This window comes from Kogia breviceps, chromosome 4, assembly GCF_026419965.1.
Source record: "Kogia breviceps isolate mKogBre1 chromosome 4, mKogBre1 haplotype 1, whole genome shotgun sequence".
Classification (NCBI taxonomy): domain Eukaryota; kingdom Metazoa; phylum Chordata; class Mammalia; order Artiodactyla; family Physeteridae; genus Kogia; species Kogia breviceps.
The window spans coordinates 100,401,275-100,424,315 of record NC_081313.1 but is presented as its reverse complement, the minus strand read 5'-3'; the positions used below and the strand labels follow the sequence as shown (position 1 = coordinate 100,424,315).

General features: G+C 35.3%; 1 protein-coding gene across 1 annotated transcript in view; it reads right to left on the bottom strand.

Annotated features, from left to right (window-relative positions):
• Positions 1–5,712: 5,712 nt before the first annotated feature.
• Positions 5,713–23,041, bottom strand: part of SRFBP1 (serum response factor binding protein 1) — a 59,882-nt gene continuing 42,553 nt past the window's right edge. Inside the window, exons 5-8 of the mRNA XM_059059877.2 lie at positions 12,622–12,703; positions 11,173–11,884; positions 9,861–9,898; positions 5,713–6,566 (exon numbers count right to left, since the gene is read on the bottom strand). Coding sequence (XP_058915860.1) covers positions 6,382–6,566; positions 9,861–9,898; positions 11,173–11,884; positions 12,622–12,703 — 1,017 coding nt within the window. The 3' untranslated portion in view covers positions 5,713–6,381. The remainder of the gene's footprint in view (positions 6,567–9,860; positions 9,899–11,172; positions 11,885–12,621; positions 12,704–23,041) is intronic.

Sequence of the window (23,041 nt, the reverse complement as noted above, 5' to 3'; positions counted from 1 at the left end):
TCATCCATATCACAATATGTATCAATACTTCATTCCTTTTTATGGCTGAATAATATTCCATTGCATGTACATACCACTTTTATCCAGTCATCAGTTGATGGATATTTGGGTTCTTTCTTCTTTTTACCTATTATGAATAATGCTCCTATGAAATTCATATTCAGGTTTTTTTTTGTTTTAAACAAGTTTTCAGTTCTCTTGCAGGTATACGGCTATGATTGGAAATGTGGGGTCATATGAGACTCCCATTATACCTATGTTGGTACATTTGATAGTATCCCCACAAGTCTTTGAAATTTTCGTTATTTTTTTTTTTCCCTCTAACTGGATAGTCTCAATTGATCAATTCTTAGGTTTACCCAATCTTTCTTCTGTTTGCTCAAATGTACTGTTGAACCCATCTGTTGAAAGTTTTGTTTCACAGTAATGTACTTTTCAACTCCTAAACTTCTTTTTATTTCTTCTTTATAATTTTTATCTCATTACTGATATTCTCTATTTGATGAGACATTGTTCTCAAACTTTCTCTTAGTTTTTTAGATATGGCTTCCTTTTGTTCTTTGAACACATTTAAAATAGTTTAAAGTTTTTGTCAAATATATCCAAAGTTTGGACCTGCTTGGGACAGTGTCTATTGATTGCTTCCCCCCACTGTATATGAGCCACAATTTATTTGTGTATGTCTTACAACATTCTGTTGAAAACTAGACATTTAAAAAAATATAATGTTGCAACTCCAAAATCAGATATTCTCTTCTCCTCAGGGCTTGTTGTTTGTTGCTATTTTTTTTTGTTGTCTGTCTAGTGACTTTTTTGAACTATTTTTGTGAAGTCTGTATTCTTTGTTGTATATGGCTACTAAAGTCTCTGCTTCATTAGCTTAGTGATACACTAATAACTGGACAAAGATTTCCTTAATGCTTGCAATTGATATTTCTCTCATTTTGCTGAGAGTCTGTATGTGTGTTTGGGGCACACCTTCAACACTTGGCCACGAAGTTGACAATTCCACATCAGCCTTCACTTCCTAGTTATGTAGAGCCCCCAAAGTCTACCAGAAGTGAGGGTTTAGCGCCTTCTTGGCACTTTCCTGAACATGCACATAGCCCTGTCATTCATGTGACTTTTCTTTAATTCCAGGAAATTTGTCAAAACTTACCAAATTCCCTAAAGATACTGAATTTTCCAGATTTCCTTTTAATTTGATTAACTTCTTGTTTTCCCCAACTGTTATTCACTGCCTCAGGCAGCTGTGATGTTAACAATTGCCTCTAATTGATTTCAAAAAGTGATCTCAAGAAAAACACTTTTCACACTGGGAAAGCTCTTAGTCAAGTTAGATAAAGACAGAATTGCCATGGGGTCTTCCAGTGAACTACCATACTGGCCAAATAATGATAATTCTCGGGGAATGTGTCTTTGAATAAGCTCCAACACTGTTCTGGCCCCTCCAGTGTCTGCCAGGCTGCAGGTTTTCATCATGACCGTGGGTTGTTGATTTTCAAGACATCATGGATTTGGGGAGTGGGGGATGAAAATAGGGCAAGTTAGCGTGTCACAAAGATACTGTTCTTACCAAGATTCTGCCATTTTAAATAAATAACATTCCCTGGATTGCTGTAAGCTTTTAGTTAATTCCACAGTTCTGAAAACTGATTCTGACAATATGGACAGTTTTCTCACTGTTTTTAATGGAGAAAAAGAATTTCTGGATGTCCTTACTCAGCCATTTTTGCTGACATTATCCCAGGTAACTTGCAAACTTAGTTTTGAGACCATATGCCCTCAGGCTAAAGAAAAAAGAACTCTAAACATAAATTAAAGTTTGGTTAGTAGACTTGTATTTTGCAAAGGTATCAGTCAGAAATTCTGAAGTTAACTTCTGCGTACTCTGGGGTTGAGAAAATAAGTAAATATATTGTGGAAAATAAGAAACCAGCTTCCTCACTATTACAGAAATGATTTACATGCCAAAAGGACAGAGGAGACAGCTTGAGGGGGCTTCCACTAACCAAATTAAGGATAATTTGAGCATCAAAATAAAGAACTTCTATTTCCCACCACTATGAAATAACAGGGATTAGATTTGTTCTTCTATATTAAACAACTAGAAAACTGGACAAAGTGGATGAAACAAAGGTTTTAGACAATGGACAAAAAGCAGTACAGGATATTAATACCTGAGAGAAGGAACTCAAATGAGTTGAGTGCTATAAGTATACCAGCTCACTGAAGAGTTTCCAAATTACAGTGCAGGGGGAAGGAAATCCAAAATAGTCCAATGGCCTTTCTGAAGAGACAGTTCAAAGTTTAGATAGGTTAAGGTGACTAGAATTTGTGAGGTAAAAAAATAGAGAGGAAGGAGATGCACAGAAGAGGTAAAAGTGCTCTGGAGATCTGTACAATGGTCCCCTCAAGTCAACTGTATTATACTGATCTGTGCAATGTATATAAAGAATCTAACAAGGCCGGGGGAAAAAGTCACTAGAAGAGTTACTGGAAACATCCTAGGAGCTAACACAGGTCCAGGTATAGTTTGTGTTCTCACCAGACACAACAGAAATATTTCCTAACAAAGAATTAGGCAGTGTTCTTAGAATCGTAATGCCTCAGTAGTGGTGCCAAATGAGTCCTAGACCAAGATTTCACCACCTTAGTACTACTGAAATTCTGGGTATGATAATTCTTTGTTGTATATATTGTAGAATATTGAGCAGCATCTCTGGCCTATATCCACTAGATGCAACATCCTTCTCCCCAGCTGTGACACTGAAAGTATCTCTAGACATTGCCAAATATACCTTGTGGGTAAAAACTGCCCCAAGTTGAGAATTGCTCCAGACAAGATCATTAAAACAGCTATGAATGTTCTGTATGTTCCAGGAAGCAGAGAAAAACATGGACATGATACAAAGACAAGTGGAATATTACAGCAAAATCAATAACAATGTACTATACGGTTAAATATACAAGCAAAAAGTATATAAACAACAGTACAAAAGCTGGGGGGAAAAACTGAAATGTACTGTAGTAAGGTACTTGGACCATATGTAAAGTGGTATAAATACTACCTGAGGTTAGGCTGTGATAAATTAAAGATGTATACTATAGTAAACCTCATAAGCCAATAATAGATAAAATGAAGTAATAAAAAATACCTTATTAGTAGAAAAAAGAGGTCCCCATGAGATAATACCGAAGTACATTTATAAACTCAATAGGGACTTCCCTGGTGGCGCAGTGGTTGAACGTCCGCCTGCCAATGCAGGGGACACAGGTTCGTGCCCCAGTCCGGGAAGATCCCACATGTCACAGAACAGCTAGGCCCGTAAGCCATGGCTGCTGAGCCTGCGCATCCGGAGCCTGTGCTCTGCAACGGGAGAGGCCACAGCAGTGAGAAGCCTGCGTACCGAAAAACAAAACAAAACAAAACTCAATAAACAAGAGAAAATGGAAGACTCTTCCTTATTCTAAAAAGCCATCTAAAAAGTGTAGAAAAAAGATGAAATTAAAAAAAAAAATCATCATTTACAGTTACTATACCAATAGTTGTTTCAGGTTAAGAATTATGAATGAATGTAATTAAAACTAGTGCATGAAAGTTTCAGGACAGAATTAAACAGTCTCAAAGTATCTCCTCATAAGATAATTATTAATTACAAAGAGAAAAACAGTAACTTTGCAGTGGAGAAACCTTATAGATACCACTTGAAACAAGTAAGCGAAGTTAATACTACCAGTAATGGGCCAGCCATATCAACATCACCTAACTCCAGATATGATGCACTAGGACAAATACAACATTCCTTCTCTAACATTCCTGCCAAAAGTGCAGAGCTTGAATTTGATAATGGGAATATTAGACAAACCCAAATAAAGGGACACTGCAAAACAGATCTGTACTTTTGAAAAATGTCAATGTCATGAAATCCTCAGACTGAGGTACTGTTCTCAACCAAAGAGAGAGGACAAGTGAATGTAATGTGACAACTGTATGTAAGGCATGATACTGCACTTTCTGTTGCTGTAAAAAGACACTGGGAAATTGGCAAAATCTGAATATGTGATAACTGGAGTGTGGTAATACAAAAGAATAGAGAATGACTTTGTTTTTAAAGAGAGAATATAAGGGGAGAGAGAAAAAGATGGAAATGATAAAAGGGTGAGAGGTAGAGAGTAGGTAGAGAGGGAGAGAGGGATGAAGTGAAGAAAAGAGACAAGAGAGAAAGGGAGAAAGATTAAAAAAGGAAGAAGAGAAAGGGGAAAAGGAAGGAAAAAAGGAGAGGAGAGAAGGTAGGATGACAGTCAAGGATAAAGTACATACAGGAAAATGTTAATATTTGGGAAATTTGGGTGAAGGAATATTGTGTAGTAAAGGACCTGGCCTTGCCCAAAGAGAGAAAGTGCCTTTGCCTTCAGTTTCGTGGATGCACTCTATGTCATACCTGATAGGAGTGTCTTTGTTTAGGGCAGGAGCTGGCTGCACTAAAAAAGACCTACCATGTAATTTAGGATGGGGACTTCAGTATTCTTAATCCATCTGCAACAATCACGCTGGCAATCAACTGATCATGTCTTCATATCGAAGCCACAATAAAAATTCAGGACACTAAAGCTCAAGTGAGTTTCTCTGATGGGCAATATTCTGTGCATATTGATGCCACAATGGTAATGCAACCTGAGGACAATAGAAACTTTGCTTTTAGAACCCTCATAGACTTTGCCCTAAGCATCCTCTTCCTTTGGCTGGTTATAATCTGTACCCTTTCCCTGTAATAAACTATAACTGGGAATATAATAGGTTTCAGTGAGTTCTGCAAGCAAATTTTTGAACCTGAGTGTATTTGGCGAACCCTCCCCTGCAATCTCCAAACCTGCAGTTGGTGTCAGAAGTGAGAGTGGTCTTGTATGGGCTCTTTCCTCTAACTTTGTAGGCAAACCTTAATTCCTTGAAGTTGGGGTTAGATGTCTTGGGCCGACAGACAGTGCTCTCAACCTTACAGTTTGGCTAAATCTGGGTAGGGATAGAGACATTATTTAACTTTTCTGTAGTAATTCTTCATAATTAAAATTTCACTTGAAATTTATTTCAATTTGACATAATTGGAATTATGTAAAAATAAAAATTTAAAAAAGGAGAAAAAAACAAATTTTGCATTTAATACAGCAAAAATAATTTTCTTTCTGTATGATCTCTTGAATTCTATTGCTCTAGTTATTTAAATTCTTAAGCTCTTGAAAAAGATAAAAATGACTTTCCAGAGCTTCTGAATTCCTATTAATCAGAAGGTTTTTTTCTGTCATTAACAGCACCAATGCACAGAAAACAGAATTTAATTAGTGTTACTTAGTTAACCAAGAACCTTAATTTCTCAGAGCAGCAAAAAGTGAAACATTTGAAGGGATTTTTAAAATCCTGTTTTCTTTTTAAATAATAGTACTATGAAGTATAAAGCAGTCTCTTCTTCAGTGAGTTATCTCATAACCTCTGCTCAGCTATCAGTACAAATGCTCCTTCAATCACATCTCCTTCAGAATTTGTTCTTATAAATTCCAATCTATGATTCCTCAAAAACTGTTTCTATAAGAACACATGGGAGAGAGCAAGCACGGGAACCTGTTGTTGGTTCTCACTGCCCCCTGCTGCAGCAGGGACCCCAATAAAGCCCTGCCTGAAAAAAAAAAAAGAACACATGGTCAAGATATTACACATTCTTGATTTGACAGAAACTTTATATGCAATAAAATACAAAACACATTTTTGGTTGTGTTGCTACATTTAAACATGAATGTTGTCCAACTAAGTGAAGCCTAATTCGGAAATGCAAAATTTTCCTGGGAACTTATTTTAAAACAGTTAAAAACTAAAAAATTACAAATAATTAAAACTATAACAAAAGTTAATATTAACTTATATAATTTATCTGTATACTTATAATAAAAGTTACCATGTTAGTTTTGCTAAGAACAATTTTCAGCAAAAATGATCTATTTTAGATAGCTACAATTTCCTCATATTTTTCCATTATTATTTTAAATATACCTCAACATTTATTTTCAAAGTAAAGAAACATAGAGCTAAACTAGTGAAATATACTTCATGATTAGCACAAATGAGAAAATCTAGGACAGCCAACATCTCAATATTCTTTTATAAAGGGAATAGTTTTGACATATTTAAAATTAATTTAAGTATGCACTTGATCTATGGAAGCTTAAACATAACTTGAACACACTTTAAAAAAAAAGACAAAACCAAACTCATTTCTATAACCCGTTCAAAGACTTATTCAAATACATATTTAAATAATGGGCCGGTTAAAAAAAAGAAACGTTAAAAAAAGAAAAACAAATTTTAGATAGAGAAACAAATAGTACTAATCAATCATCAAAGGTAATTTTTTTCCCCTGAAACACAGCAATTTTGGATTGCTGCTCTTTTCGCCTCCGGCTTGCTTCCCATGAAGGATGAAGAGGCAGCTGTGATTTCTGTTTTGTATTTTCAGGCCCTCTTCGTGCACTCTTATTAAACTGATTATTGATCTGAGGTTCAATTTGCTGAAAATCTGGAGGACAAAGCAAAATTAATGAAAACTAAATCTATACATAAATAGCATAGAAAACAAATACATTTTATCTTCTCAAGTCAGTGTTTAAGAAAGAAATTTAGTTTTACTTAAATGGAATACCTCACAGTGTAAAATCTAAGTCCTACAGGGAAGTTTGAAGTTGAAATACACACATGAGCAGTCAGTTTTGGGACACATGCTTTCTAATAGTTGCAAATAGATGTCTGTTGCATGCCTCCTAGTATATGCTGTGCTGTCTTATTCACACTGACATTAAGAAACACAGTCCAGACAACATATAAGGCAAAAAAATTTTAAAAGGAGGGGCATTTTGTATTTTTAAAGGAATATGATTCATTATCATGACACCTGTGTGTGGAGCAATGTAGCCAGAAAATTCACATGTTTTAACTAAAATATTGAATCCAACAGTGTTGATGGGTGAGCTGTTTAAAAGGCTGTTAATTGATTCCACTCCTTTCTGTTATTAAACAAAAAGTTGTGATTGCAAGGTAAACTGCTGTATCTGCTCAAATTTAAGACTAAGTTCTTTTTTAACCATAAAGTTATCCACCAGATATGAGAGTGGCAACTTGTATTCTAGTCCTTACAACCTCTTTTATTATGAGAAACTTCAATTATATTATTTTGAACAAAGTACTGGGAGACATGCTAGCCTGAAAGGACTGAATCAATGCATATTTATAGAATCAGAAAGAAAAAGAGAGGCAAAAATTTAATACAGATTTATTAATCAGTCCTAGGGGTGTATAATTTCTCCATTGCAAGTTAGCCATCATTGTCAGAAGCCTTTTAAAGATCTTAAAAAGCAAATGTCATAATATTATACAAGTAAGTGTACAGTTGGGATAACATTTCCAAAACATCACTGCACACAGATTCAAAATGTCCCATATCTTGTACAAATCACATGTGCTCTAGAAATCTATAATACTCAAAGAATGTCTCTAGTGATAAAGAGTGATGAATTTAAATGTTAAATGAAATTGTTTCATGTAAACTGAAATTTGAATAAGGCAATATTTCTAAACTGATATATATTTTACATAATTATGTAAAGCATAGATGCACGAGCAAACAAATGGATAAATTAAGTATTATAAATTTATAAACTAAAAACAAAAACATGTTTTACTTGGGTTTCCTTATCGGGAAAATGTGGGAGTGTCTTAAATTTATAGTTATTCTGTATTTGTGAATATAAGGCCATGTATTTGTCAAACCTAGTATTTTAATACAGCCATTAAAATAACATAAAAATTTGGCACGGGCTTTGCAGTTCAGTGGTAGGTACTAAGGAAATGGATACCTGAGGCTGAAAAGTGAGCATCCTATGTATATGTTAAGGAAAAGATAAAACTGTTGACAGTGAAAACCTGGGAAGTAGGCTACATGCCTATGTAATTGCAGCACAAGGGTAAGTGGCTGGAAAGAATAAAAAGATTAGTGTGCTGATGGCTCTTTGGCAAAGTATTACAAAAAAAAGAGGAGAGTTCAGGAAAGAACCGGCCAGCTCACAAGCAGAATCGAAAGGGAAGAGAGGGTTCAGATATTTGGGACCTTAAGGTTTAGAAAAGCCTTTGGACTCCTAACAGTAAGAGATAAGACTGAGAAAGATTTTAAGCAGTAAAGGTCCAAAGAGATTTACCTCTGGAGCAGAGATAAAAGGTATGGCCGTCTCAACCAAACCTGAGAATATGAATGCAACAGACACTGAATGATTGGGATAGTGGCGGAGGGTGGGGGCAGGGAACGACCCACCAACATAAATAAGGCAAGTTTGAAAAATAGCTCTAAGAAAGAATTTTTGGTGTGGTGACTAGCTCATTGATGGACTGATTGAAAAAAAGAGGTCAGAAATCCAATAAGTTTTGGAGGGAATTTTTATTGTGAAAGAAAGCACAAAACTAGGCTGGAAAAAACCTGACTGTTAAGACTTTAAACCATCTTCACGATCATGTATTTTTACTAATCACTTGGGGCAACTCCCAAGAAGATCATACTAACTGTCTACTTCAGCTGTGGCCATGGAACAAAGACCCTCCCAAGAACACAGTCAGAGACTATGGAGAACAGTGGATAAGAAAATTCCTCATAGATTCTTCACAATCTTTGCTCAGGTAGTAGACATGTTGCACACCTCCCATGTTTCCCTTAACTGATTGAGAGTTATTATTGTGGTTACCTTGTTCCTGCTCTGCCACTAAACATCTGGTCTGATTTGTGGGCAGGCAGTGTGTCTTTTTAGTGCACAGGTCACCAAATTTTGAGCAGTCACATCATGAGATCTGATGGAAAGAACTGCATCATCACTCAGGGATCCTAGGCTTTGAACTGGATACAATGACTGGATGGGACTTTGGGTTGGCTTCCTCAGGAAGGAAGCACATAGTGTGCTCTATGTGTTGAGAAATTACCGGAGAAAATTACCAGTGAAATTACCATCTGATGATCAAAAGGATGGTCAGCAGCAGACAGTTATGTGTTCAAGAAATCCATTTTCTTTTTCCCCCAGCCACATAGTTAGACTGCATTTCTTAGCTCCCTTTTGGCTAGGATGGGGTGATGTAACTAAATTCTGGCTAATGAAATGTGAGCAGAACTGATGCCTAACACTTTCAGGCCTGGCCCATGAAAACTTCTTACAAAATTCTCCATGTACTCTATTCCCTTTTGTTGGCCAAGTGGAGAATACTTGGGAACAGGAGTAGAAAGGAGCCAAAAGATGGAAGGAGCCTGATCCTTGAATGACTATGTGAAACACAGCCCCTGTGCTGATTCATAGTAGACTGTAATGTGAGAAATAAATTTTTATTATTTGAAATCAGTGAGAGTTTGGGATTATGTAGAGAAGTCAGACCACCCAAAATATTAAACGTGATTTGTTATGAATTAATCTAAAAATCTGGTTTCACTCTTAACCCTGAAAGTAACATACTTATTACTGAATGTTTAATGGCATGGCATTGACTAAGATGGAACTTACATAGCTATTTACTTAAAGAAAATGTTAATTAGTTCAAGATAAATTAAATAGACCAAATATTTCCTGATAACTTTTGTCTAACATATTTCCTACTGGCAGGACATAGAGGGTAAAAAAAATAAATAAATAAAATTTAAAAATTATTCTGATAATTATAAGATGCTCTATTTCCATTCTGTGGGTACATAATTGATTCAGACTAAGCAACCAGAATTTTTCATTTTTCCTCTTTGGCAAAGCATTGCTCAACTGCATATGGAAGTCAGGCAGTCATTAATACATACCTGGGATTTTGCTTCTTGGAGCCTGTTCTCTGTAATTTCTAAAAGAAGAAAAACACCATTAGGACATTTAAAAGATAAACAAATCTTCTGACTTTAAGAAGATAACATAATAAAAATGTTGATAAAACTCATTAAAAAAACTATCATACTCCTTTACCCCCCAAAAAACAAATAAAAAAATTATGAAAACGTGATGTTTTAGCTACATCAAAGGTTTGTTAGACCCCAATATTACTACAGAAACATGTAGGAATTTTCCTCTCACCACCCGTATAGGGATTTCTGGCCAAAAATATCCTGTCTTAGTTACCTTGTACCTTTGAGAACTATCTAGACAAAGAATTTCAAAAATCTTTCAGGGGGAATGAGTCACATATAACAATCACATATAACAAAAATTAAGATTAACATTTTTTTGGGAGAGGGAAGGGATAGTGGTGCTTAATTTTCAAGTGAGGGAAAAACTATAGCTTTTTTAGGCACAGTTGGGAGATATATGAAATAATGTAATAATTTTCAAGGATCCAAAGATGGTTTGTGTGTCTTTTCCATACTCTGACCTTTTTGGAAAATTTCAACATCACATTTTTCTATTCTACTAAAAATTATGCCTGACCTATAAATTATAGAAAAAGTTTACCGAAGAAAATAGCTAACCATGATTTTTATTCTAAAATGTGACGATATCCCCTACCAGATTAGAATTACAAATGAAATTAAACTTATTGATTTATAACAAAACAGCTGTGAAAAGTAGTGATTAACAGAAGGGATAAGGATGACAGCATCACCAAATATAAAGCAGTCTGGAGAAACTCAGTGTTAGGGCAAGCAGCCTTATCTACTGAAACAGAAATACATAATAAAACAATTGAGTTTTACAATAATGCCCTGGGTCAACAAGAGAAAACAAAAAACAAAAAACCTCACCACATTCTTTTCAGAAAGTTCTATCTAAAAAGTGAGATATGTGAGAAATTTTCAAAAGTTTTCACCAAAAGCTAACTCAAAGTTTCAAAACTTTGATAATCAAAGGAATAAACTTAAATTAGCTAGACAATTAAATTAGACAAATTTATCTATATTGTCTCATTTTCTGATGAGGTTGGAAAAATATGGCATTATCATACATGTATTTGTATATATTATCCAATATAAAGTTGGAGAGGGCCAAGTCTAAACATAGGATGTATTGTACAAACTAGAATTATGCATGAGAGATAGTATCTCAATGTTAGGATGTGTGGTTATTTCGTATCTTTTGAAAAATTAAGCAGTAATTAATTCTTTCAGGATGAAAAAATACTCTTACCTTCCAGAGGTTTGAGATCCAGATAAAGAATGGAAAAACACTGATTCAAACTTCCTTGCTTCTGTATGTGGCTTGTTATTATCACTTCTCATATCCTGATGGGTTTCAAGTATATCTTCTTCAGAAAACAATTTTTTTGGGGGGGTTTGTTCCTTAACTGAAAAATGACAACTACTTTTCTTCTTCCGTGTCCGTTTGACTTTCCCAATGAAGAAGTCATCATCACTATCACTATCCTCAGACACGGAAGACTGTTTGTAAAACCTTTCTTCTGTGCTATCATCAAAATATTCCTTCTCTTCTTCATGTAATTCTTCTCCATCACTGTTAACACCAAGTGAGCTACTGGACTCTTTCTCTTTTTTGGTTTGACTAAATGTTTTCATTTGGGGGTCAGTAGGTGTCTTCTGGGGTTCAGAGGGTACTGCAGAATCTTTTTCAGAAGGCTTTGATAGAGAATTTGGAATGTCCACTGTTTTGGGTCCATGTTCCATCTTGGCTATTTTTTCTTTTGAATTATTTATTGGTTTCTTTGCCAATATTTTGGCTTCTTTCTCTTTTTGCTCACTGATAATAGTTCCTTCATGCTGTAACTTACTGGCTTCGTCATTTGAACACAAAGTGTCCTTGGAATGATTTTCTTCTGAAGCATTCTTTGATGACTTAACTTCAACAGCATTTTGCCTTGCATCTTTAAAGGCTTTGACAGCAGCTGCAAGAGAAACAGCATATGACTTGTTTCAGCATTGAAACAAATAATACAAAACGTTACTGTTTTAATACAGTATTTCTTAAATTGTTTGGAAATACTTAAGAGAATGATTGGAATTTATATTACATATATATAATGGGTATGAATTTACAAAGAAATCTACTGACTTTTACAAAACCAAACATACAAAATGCTCAGAGGTATCCATTTTAAATCTCTAAAATTAAAAGAAAATTTATTCCATCATGTATGGATGTTAAGAAGAAAAGTAAAAACTTCACTAAATACAAATAAATAGACTAAAATGGCAACTTTAATTTCTGTAATAATAATGTATTAATACAATTGTAAATACCGTAAATTGTGCTTTCAGACATAAGTATCTTCTAATCTGTGACAGAAGCATTTAATTCTTTCAATACATTTTAAAATGTACATACATAAATAGAAATTATGTGACTAAGTGGCAACATCATAAGTAATAATATGAATTATACCAATATTTAGAAGAATACCAATATTTAGGAAATAGGAATTTAGAAAAAATACAAAATTTTTTCAGACATCAGATAACTTCCATATTTTCAGGTAGCTTCCCACATTTGGAAATATTTGAAAGAGACATTTATAATATAAAAGATCCTCAACAGGAGAAAAGCACCCTAAAAGTAAATAAATGAATGGCCGTTTATTCAAATCATGTACCCTAAATGTCTTAAAAGTCATTTAATTCATACCTTTTAGCACATCTATTTTTTTCTTCAGAAGAGGGTGCACTGCTAGTCTGGCAACTGCTCTTTCAGTTGCAGTAGAATCAGGCTGCAAATTGAAATAACAAGCACATGGGAATAAAAACTATGTAACACTACTAAGAAGTGAATAAAATACAATCCATTATAATTTTTAAAAGTTAAGAGTTAGGGAACAGGAATCTGTTAATATTCTAATTAGACAACTCACCTGTAATCCATGCTAAAGATAACACAATGACAAAAATACTACTGTTCTTAACAGTTAAAATTATCATGTAATCAATGAATAAATACTCTTTGGGTACTTAATATCTTTCCAGAATTTGGGTACTTAATATCTTTCCAGGGCTTCCCTGGTGGCGCAGGGGTTGAGAGTCCACCTGCAGATGCAGGGGATACGGGTTTGTGCCCCAGTCCGGGAAGATCCCACATGCCGCGGAGCGGCTGGGCCCGTGAGCCATGGCCGCTGAGCCTGCGCGTCCGGAACCTGTGTTCCGCAACGGGAGAGGCCACAACAGTGAGAGGCCCGCATACCGCAAAAAAAAAATCTTTCCAGAATTGTGGTAGGCATCGTGTGTGATATTAAAAAAAAAAGTAATATAGCTCCTGTATTCAAAGAGTTTAAAAGATCTAGTTAAGAAGACTAAAATAATATGAAAGAATCAAGTAACATATTAGTACTAAGCTGGTTGATATAATCCATGACTACTATAATGCTTGAAGTTCCATTTACTAGAGACCTAGAAATTATCAAATGCTCTATATTTTTATTTTGAATGACTACTACCTTTACTATATTCTCACAACCTTCCACCAGTGCCTGGCTTATAGCCAACACTTTATAGATGTTTGATGATAACTGAATGGGATTATATACATATATATATATATATATGTATATATACACATACATATATTAGTATTTATACATTTAGAAAATTCATAATTCAGACTAACTGCTTTAAATATCACCTGTAGGCTGAAAACTTCCAAATTTCTACCTCAAGCTCTAACTTGAGTTCCAGACTCATATATCCAACCACCTACTTGACATGTTAAAAGAGAATGCTGTGACTTTCTTCTTAAACCTACTTCTGCTATAGTCTTTCCCATCTTATTGTATGTAATTTTAATTTTTCTGGTTGCTCAGGCCTAAAACTCAAATGATTCTTCCATTATTTCTCCTTTCTTCACTGCTCACAATAAATCCTTCAGCAAATCCTGTGGTTTCATCTGCAAAATCTATCCAGAACCAGTCACTTACACCATTTCTACTTACTACCTTTGACCAAATCACCAATACCTCTCACCTGGACCAATGTAATAAGCTCACACTTGGTCATTCTCCATTGCTTCTTGTTCTCTCACAGTCAATTTCCATATAGCAGTCACAGCAAGCTTTTAAACAAAACCAGATCATGCTATTTCCCTATCTGTTCTTTTTAAAGCTTTACTGCCTTCTGATGCTTAGGCTCTTCCTTTTCAAGCTCTTCTCTACTTGGAATACTCTATTCCCAAATACACACGGGCTGATCATCTCATTGTATTCAGGTCTCTGCTTAAATGTTAACTGAACTAAAACACTTTCTATCACTATTTACTTCACATCACTCAACACAGCACGCCGGTGCAGATATTTTCATATCTGTGAGGCAGGGACTTTTGCCTTCCACATTCCTGTAGACCTAGTGCCTAGGACAATAACTGATAATAGTTGGCATTCAATAAATATTCTATGAAGCAAGTAAAAATTTCACTAGTGTGTGAAAGTAGAGCTATCAGCTTTAAACATCTTTACTTTAAATTTACCCTTCATTGTTAACAGCCCAATAAGGCCTTTTCCTTCCCCATAATAAACACTTATGAGTACCTAAGTAAAAGCAAGATGATAACAGTTTGAAATCTATTCTGTTTGGAGAACTTATCTAGGTAGAGTCCCTCAGAGAACAACTCCTTTAAATTAGACCTGGTGCAAATCCTGTGCCAGGATGACTTGCTGCCTAATTACTTTCTGTCCTGGGTCAAATGGTATCCTCCCCCAATTTTATTTTATTTTTTTGTGGCACGCAGGCCTCTCACTGTTGTGGCCTGTCCCATTGTGGAGCACAGACTCTGGATGCGCAGGCTCAGTGGCCATGGCTCACGGGCCCAGCCGCTCCGCGGCACGTGGGATCCTCCTGGACCGGGGCACGAACCCGTGTCCCCTGCATCGGTGGGCGGACCCTCAACCACTGCGCCACCAGGGAAGCCCCTCCCCAAATTTTATATCTAACTAGAAACTGAGAATGTGATCCTACTTGGAAAAAAGGTCATTGCAGATATAATTAATTAAGAGGAGAGCATACTGGTTCAGGGTGGGCCCTAAATCTAATATGAGTGGTGTCTTTATAAGGAGGACACTTGGAATACAGAGGAACAGGGAGACAGAAAGGGAACAACACTGAGGCAAAGGCTGGAATTACCCTGCCACAAGCCAAGTTGGAAGAAGCAAGGAAGGGGTCTTCCCTAGAACCTTCTGAGGAAGTACAGCCCTACTGATGCCTTGATTTCAGATTTCTAGTCTTCTGAAATGCAAGAAAATATTATAAATTTCTGTTGTCATATAACAACTAACTTTTGGTATTTTGTTATAAATTTCTGTTGTTATATACCATCTAGTTTTTGGTACTTTGTTACAGCAGCCTTAGGGAAACTAATACACCTTGATTCTGACTCTTAGACACTGTCTCTGTTCAGCCTTCTCCAAGAAATATAGTCCATTTGGAGACTATTCATTAAGTAGTGTTGAGCCAATCCTGTTTCTTCAACTCCTTGCTGGGTTTCCTTTTTTTTTTTTCCCCTCTTTGGTAACGGTACGTTTATTTTCTATGTCTGTGAGTCTGTTTGTAAATAAGTGCATTTGTATCATTTTTTTAGATTCTACATATAAGTGATATCATTTGATATTTATCCTTCTCTGACTACTTCACTTCATATGATAATCTCTAGGTCCATCCATGTTACTGAAAATGGCATTATTTCATTCTTTACATGGCCGAGTAATATTCCATTGTGTGTGTGTGTGTGTGTGTGTGTGTGTGTGTGTGACATCTTCTTTACCCATTCATCTGTCAATGGACATTTAGGACGCTTCCATGTCTTGGATATTGTAAATAGTGCTGTTATGAACACTGGGGTGCATGTATCTTTTCAGATTAGAATTTTCCCTGGATACATGCCCAGGAGTGGGATTGCAGGATCATATGATAACTCTGTTTTTAGTTTTTTTGTTTTGTTTGTTTGTTTGTTTACTTTGAAGAAACCTTTACTGCTTATTCAAATGATAAATAACACCTCAGTACTTTAAGTTGTTCAAACAGTTTATTCCTCTATAAGATAATGAGCAAAAAAGAGAATATTCAGAATGATATGCTCATTTCCCTAGAATGTTCAATAAGCAACATACTGTGTTCTTTCAGCTTAAAAGGTTCTAACTATATTGTATTCCACACAGCATAGGTCACCTATGCTGTGTTTTTAGTTTTTTTAAGGAAGCTCTACACGTTCTCCATAGTGGCTACAACAATTTACATTCCCACCAACAGTGTAGGAGGGTTCCTTTTTCTCCACACCTCTCCAGCATTTATTATTTGTTGACTTTTTGATGATGGCCATTCTGACTGGTGTGAGGTGATACCCCATTGTAGTTTTGATTTCCATTTCTCTAATAATTAGCAATACTGAGCATCTTTTCATGTACTTGTTGGCAACCTGCCTGTCCTCTTCGGAGAAATGTCTACTTAGCTCATCTGCCCCCTCCACTTTTTTTTTTTGTGGTACACAGGCCTCTCACTGTTGTGGCCTCTCCCGTTGCAGAGCACAGGCTCTGGACACGCAGGCTCAGTGGCCATGGCTGACGGGCCCAGCCGCTCTGCGGCATGTGGGATCTTCCCGGACCGGGGCACGAACCCGTGTCCCCTGAATCGGCAGATGGACTCTCAACCACTGCACCACCAGGGAAGCCCCCATTTTTTAATTGGGTTATTTGTGTTTTTTTGATATTAAGCTGTATGACCTATTTGTATATTTTGGAAATTAACCCCTTGTTAGTTAATTAACCACACTGTTTGCAAATATTTTCTCCCAGTCAGTAGGTTGTCTTTTAATTTTGTTTATGGTTTCCTTTGCTGTGTAAAAGCTTTTAAGTTTAATTAGGTCCCATTTGTTTATTTTCATTTTTATTTCCATTACTCCAGGAGACAGATCCAAAAAATTGTAACTGTGATTTACATCAAAGAGTGTTCTATGTTTTCCTCTAGGAGTTTTATAGTATCTGGTCTTACATTTAGGTCTTTAATCCATTTTGAGTTTATTCTTGTATAGAGTGTTAAAGAATGCTTTAATTTCAGTCTTTTACAATCTTGTAGAACTATTTGATTTGCAAACTGGCCCATGGGCCAGCTTCTCACCTGCTGTCTGTTTTTAAAAATAAAGTTTTATGGGAATACAGCCAAATTCATACATTCACATACTATCTATGGCTGCACTATGTCACAATGGCATTGTTGAGTAGTTGTGACAAAGACTGTAAGGCCTAGAAAGCCTAAAATATTTACAATACTGTCCTTTACAGAAAGAGTGTAATGTTGCTCTACATCACATGCAAGTAGAATCCTCAGTGGAGGTAAACTAAAAACTGAGGAAAACAGAACAAAAATTTTTTTTAGCAGGCTCATCATGTTTAAAAGTTGAATTTAAAATAAAAGCACTGCCATGACAGATTTTTGTTGCCAAATTGAGGCAACAGGTTATAGCACTAAATGCAGTAAATGTGCTTCCTGAATGCTGACATAATAAGAGATTCCAGCTTAGTAGAAATAATTTGGTATTTAGTGCATAAGTATGTCTTAATCCTCACTACGAATTCTAGAACATTTATATGTAAAAACAATAACAGTGACAACAAAAACAACTAGTCCTGACAAATGTTATATACACCCCAGGAATCTTTCCTCAGGTTACAAGAGAAAAAGACATTCCAATAGCATCTGTTTTTTCTTTAACTGTTTTCTTTCAGTATATTTCCCGAGTAGCTACTAAAAATTCAATTCACTTCAAAGAAAATTCCTGATATATGAACAACTGTATCTGTAAAGCAGATAAACTAGAAAGTAATTATTTTTATCAAGTGAGTTAATTTCACGTTTTAGATAAGAAGTTCTGGGAATACGAAATAGATTTTGACTAAATGTATTCATGTGTAATTGTTCAAAACCAAATTTATTACTGTTACCAAATCCCTGCTTTGACAACTTGCTAAAAGCTTTAATGAACCGAGTATTTTTCTTTCCAGAGCTAGTTATATCTTTCCATCTTAATTATAAAGTTTTAGAAGAACAGTGGTAATACTGTGTGTTGTGTCTAGTGCTGACTCAAAGTAATACTGCTTTGATAGGAATCATTTAATCTTTGAATTTACTTAGCAATGCTGTTTCTCTGCCCTGTAAGATATCCCAGAGTTAATTGTGACTTAGTGATCTAATTTCAGTAAATTCTCTTAAAAAAAAAAAAAGGTGGGGGGGCTCTAGAATAAGATTTAAAATTGTACAATTATGTATTAGTCTAATAACTGAAGATGTTATTCTTATATGTCATCCTCTATAACTGTGGCGGACTTATTTGGGGAGAATACAGGTTAATAAGAAGTGAGATTGGTTAAAAAATAGCCATTGTGTTGTATAATCCCAGGGTTGGCATTCACACTGTAGTTGTCACAATTGGAGTTGTACAGTATATTGCTTATGCACCCATATGTACTAGCAGTGATTTCAAAGATGAACATGAAGGCTTGAGTCTACAAGCTATATAGGTCTATAAAATTAAGTAGTTACTAATCAGGTATGATTACATAACAATTTAATAAGCAGAATTATGTATACCACAGCTTTAGGTTCTGTGATTATACGTAATTTGTGTTTTTAAAGAAACAGTTAATGGTATCAGCAAATAAAAGTATTATTCTCCTGAAAGTACTTTGTTGACAAAAGTAGGTACTTTAACATAAGATATAAAACATATTCTCATTCTTTATGCTTCTCAGTTTGACAGCTAGCATATGATGACAATGTGGCTTACTTAGGAAATCTAAGAGGTGTGGGCATTTAACTTCCTGTAATCACTCCATACCAGAGAACAATTTTATATCTCTGGGCAAGTTTTGAATAGCCATAAATACAAAATCCAGTTTATACTATGAGGCAGTGTCCATGTCCTTAACAGTGGCTAGGATAAACACTACTCTATTGGTAGGAATACAATTGTTTAAAAGAACATGGGTTGAAAATAAACAGCTTCTCTAATTAATGCCAATCCTTTTCAAACTCTTCCAAAGAAAACGTAAAGGGAGGAACATTACTAAACTCATTTTATGAGCCAGCATTGTCCTGACATCAAAGCCATTTAAGGACACTACAAGAAAAGAAAACTACAGGTCAATACCCCTGATAAATAAAGATGCAAAATTCTAGCAAATCAAATTCAACAGCACATTAAAAAGATAATACACCATAATTAAGTGGGATTTAACCATGGGATGCAAAGATGGTTCAATATCCACAAATTAATATACATGATGTACCACATTAATAGCATGAAGGCTGAAATATCACATGATCCTCTCAAAAGATGGACAAAAAGACAAAATTCAACATCCTTTCATGATAAAAGCTCTCAACAAATTGGGTATAAAAGGAACATACCTCCGTTTAACAAAGATTATGTATAACAAACACAGAGCTAACATCATTCTCAACAATGAAAAGCTGAAAGTTTTTCCTCTAAAGTCAGGAACAAGACAAGGGTGCCTACTCTCACCACTTTTATTCAACATGGTACTGGAAGTCTTAGCCAGAGCAATTAGGAAAGAAAAGGAAATAAAAGGCATCCAAATTGGAAAGGAAGAAGTAAAATGGTCTCTGAATACAGATGACATGATCTTATATACAGCAAACTCTAAATACTCCACTAGAAAATTGTTAGAAATAATAAAAAAATTCAGTGAAGTTACAAAACCAACATACTCAAATCCGTTGCACTTCTACACAATAACAACAAAATATCTGAAAGAAAAATAAAGAAAACAATCCTATTTACACTACCATCAAAAACAGCAAAATACAAGGAGGAAAGTGATCTGTATACTGAAAACTATAAGACTTTGATTAAAGAAATTGAGGAAGACACAAATAAATGCAAAGATACCCCATGTTCATGGAATGGAAGAATTAATATGGTTAAAATGTCTCTACTATCAAAAGCCATCTAGAAATTCAACTCAATACCTACCAAAATTCCTCCAGAGTGCCAATTGAGGGATGAATGGATAAAGAAGGTATAGTATATATACAACGGAATATTATTCAGCCAGGAGAAAGAAGAAAATCCTTCCATTTGTGACAACATGGATGGATCTGGCATTATGCTAAGTGAAATAAGCCAGATACAGAAAGACAAATCCAGCACAGTATCACTTATATGTGGAATCTACAAAAAGCCAAACTGATAGAAGCAGAGAGCAGAATGGTGGTTGTCAAGGACTGGGAGAAGTAAAGGTATGAACTTTTAGTTACAAGATGAGTAAGTTATGGGGATCTAATATTCAGCATGGTGACTATAGATAACAATACTTTATCAAATATTTGAAAGTTGCTAAGAGTCAATCTTAAATGTTCTCACCACACACACACACACACACACACACACACACAAATTACGTAAGGTGTTGGATGTGTTAACTAACTTTATTATGGTAATCATTTCATACTATATATTTATATCACACCATCACGTTGTTTACCTTAAACTTATACAATGTTATGTCAATTTATATCTCAATAAAGCTAGAAACAAAAAACAAAACTTTTTTACCAAAATATTTAAATATATTAGCATCTTTAGAATAAAAGAAAAAAAAGAAAAAGAAAAAGGAAATGGTTTCTCATGTTCTCACTTAGCTGGAATCTATTTAACAAAAATGTTGTCTTGTAGGTATGTGTCATACCCACTTTGTACTACAATGGTATTTGTGTATGAACATTTCAATATGTCCCTACTGCTTCTAATTTTTATAAACTGGAATTTTGATAAAGCTAGTTATACAACATCACTGCTAAATATCTTAGGGAATGAACTATTCTTGTTATAATGAAATATGACAATGTCAGAGTTGTTTAAGAATATTAAAAAAAATAATACAGTGCAGAAATACCATAAAAATCTTGCTGGGATTGTGTGAGGGGTACAAAATATTTAATTTTTTTTTTTTTTTTTCAAAACAAAACCACACACAGAGAGGACAGCCCTGTCATTTTCATATCTGATGCAGTAAGAATTTTGAAGGGGGACTGAAATGCATTACCAGAATGTTTGATCTGGAAGAGATGCTTATTAGAGAAATGAGAAAAAACAAAAGCCAGAGATGGTAAGTGACCTGCCTGAAGTCATGCGGTTTGAGGCAGGCAATTATAGTTAGAATGCAAAAACGCCTAAAAATTTAAGCTTCTTCCCTTTGTAAAGGAATCTTTGCAAACAGAAGCATGGTAGACAAAAAATTCCTTTTATTTATTTGTTAGCTGTATTTAATTAATTCATATCTGTTCTTGATGATCTGTTACTGATTTGGAAATCTGAGTAGCTCATGATTTGGGGAGTAGAAAAAATATTTTAATGGGGAAAAAAACTGTGCAAATGGAAAAACTATTAATGACATACACATTAGTAATATGCTTTATAAATACTCAGGGTTTAAATTTTCATTCTTATAAGATGAATAAAAGATGTTAAACATGTACATGCATACCTTGTTTTATTGTGCTTTGTTTTATTTCATTTCACAAATATTATTATTATTTTTTTTTACAAATTGAAGGTTTGTAGCAACCCTGTGTCTATCAAGTCTATTGGCACCATTCTTCCAACAGCATTTGCTCACTTTGTGTCTCTGCATCACATTTTGGTAATTCTTGCAATATTTCAACTTTTTCATTATTATTATATTTGTTATGGCACTCTGTGACCACTGATCTTTGATGTTACTACTGTAATTGTTTGGGGTGCCAAAAAACATGCTCATAAAAGAAAACAAACAACTGATGTTCTGACTGATCCACTGAACACTGAGATGTTCCCCTGTCTCTCTCTCTCTCTTTGGGCCTCCCTATTCCCTGAGACAAAACAATATTGAAATTAGGCCAATTAATAACCCTACAATGGCCTGTAAGTATTCAAGTGAATGGAAGAGTCACATGTCTCTAACTTTAAATCAAAAGCTAGAAAGGACTAAGCTCAGTGGGGAAGGTATGCTGAAAGCCAAGATAGGCTGAATGCTAGGCCTTTTGCCCCAGACAGTTAGCCAAGATGTAAATGCAAAGGAAAAGTTCTTGAAGGAAACTAAAAGGGCTACTCCAGTGAACACACAAATGATTAGAAAGCAAAACAGCCTCATTCCTGATAAGAGAGAAAGCTTTAGTGGTCTAGATAGAAGATTAAACCAAGCCACATTTCCTTAAACCAAAGCCTAATCCAGAGCAAGACCCTAACTCTCTTCAGCTCTTTGAAGGCTGAGAGAGGTGAGAAAGCTGCAGAAGGAAAGCTAGCAGAGTTTGGTTCATGAGGTTTAAGGACAGAAGCTGTCTCCACAACATCAAAGTGCAAGGTAAAGCAGCAAGTGCTGATGTAGAAGCTGTAGCATATTATCCAGAAGATTTGGCTAAGATAAACAATGCAGGTGGCTACACTAAACAACAGATTTTCAACGTAGAAACAGCCTTTTTGGGAAGAAGATACCTTTTATAGCTAGAAAGGAGAAGTTAATGCCTGGCTTCAAAGGACAGGCTGACAACTCTTGCTAGAAGCTAACACAGCTGGTGACTGAAGCTAAAACCAGTGCTCATTTACCACTCTGAAAATCCTAGGGCCCTTGAGAATTATGCTAAATCTACTCTGCCCAGGCTCTCTAAATGGAACAATAAAGTCTGGAGACAGCACATCTGTTTATAACAGGGCTTACTGAATTGAATATTTTAAGCCCATTGTTGAGACTTACTGCTCAGAGAAAAAGATTCCTTTCAAAATATTACTGCTCATTGACAATGCACCTGGTCATCAGGGCTCTGGTGGAGAGGTACAACGAGATTCATGTTGTTCTCATGCCTCCTAACACAACACACATTCTGCAGCCCCATGGATCGAAAAGTCATTTCAACTTTCAAGTCTTCTTTAAGAAATACACTTCATAAGGCTATAGTTGCCATAGCTAGAGATTCCTCCTATGGAACTAGGCAAAGTAAGTTGAAAACCTTCTGGAAAGGATTCACCACTCTACATGCCATTAAAAACATTCATGATTCATGGGAAAAGGTCAAAATAG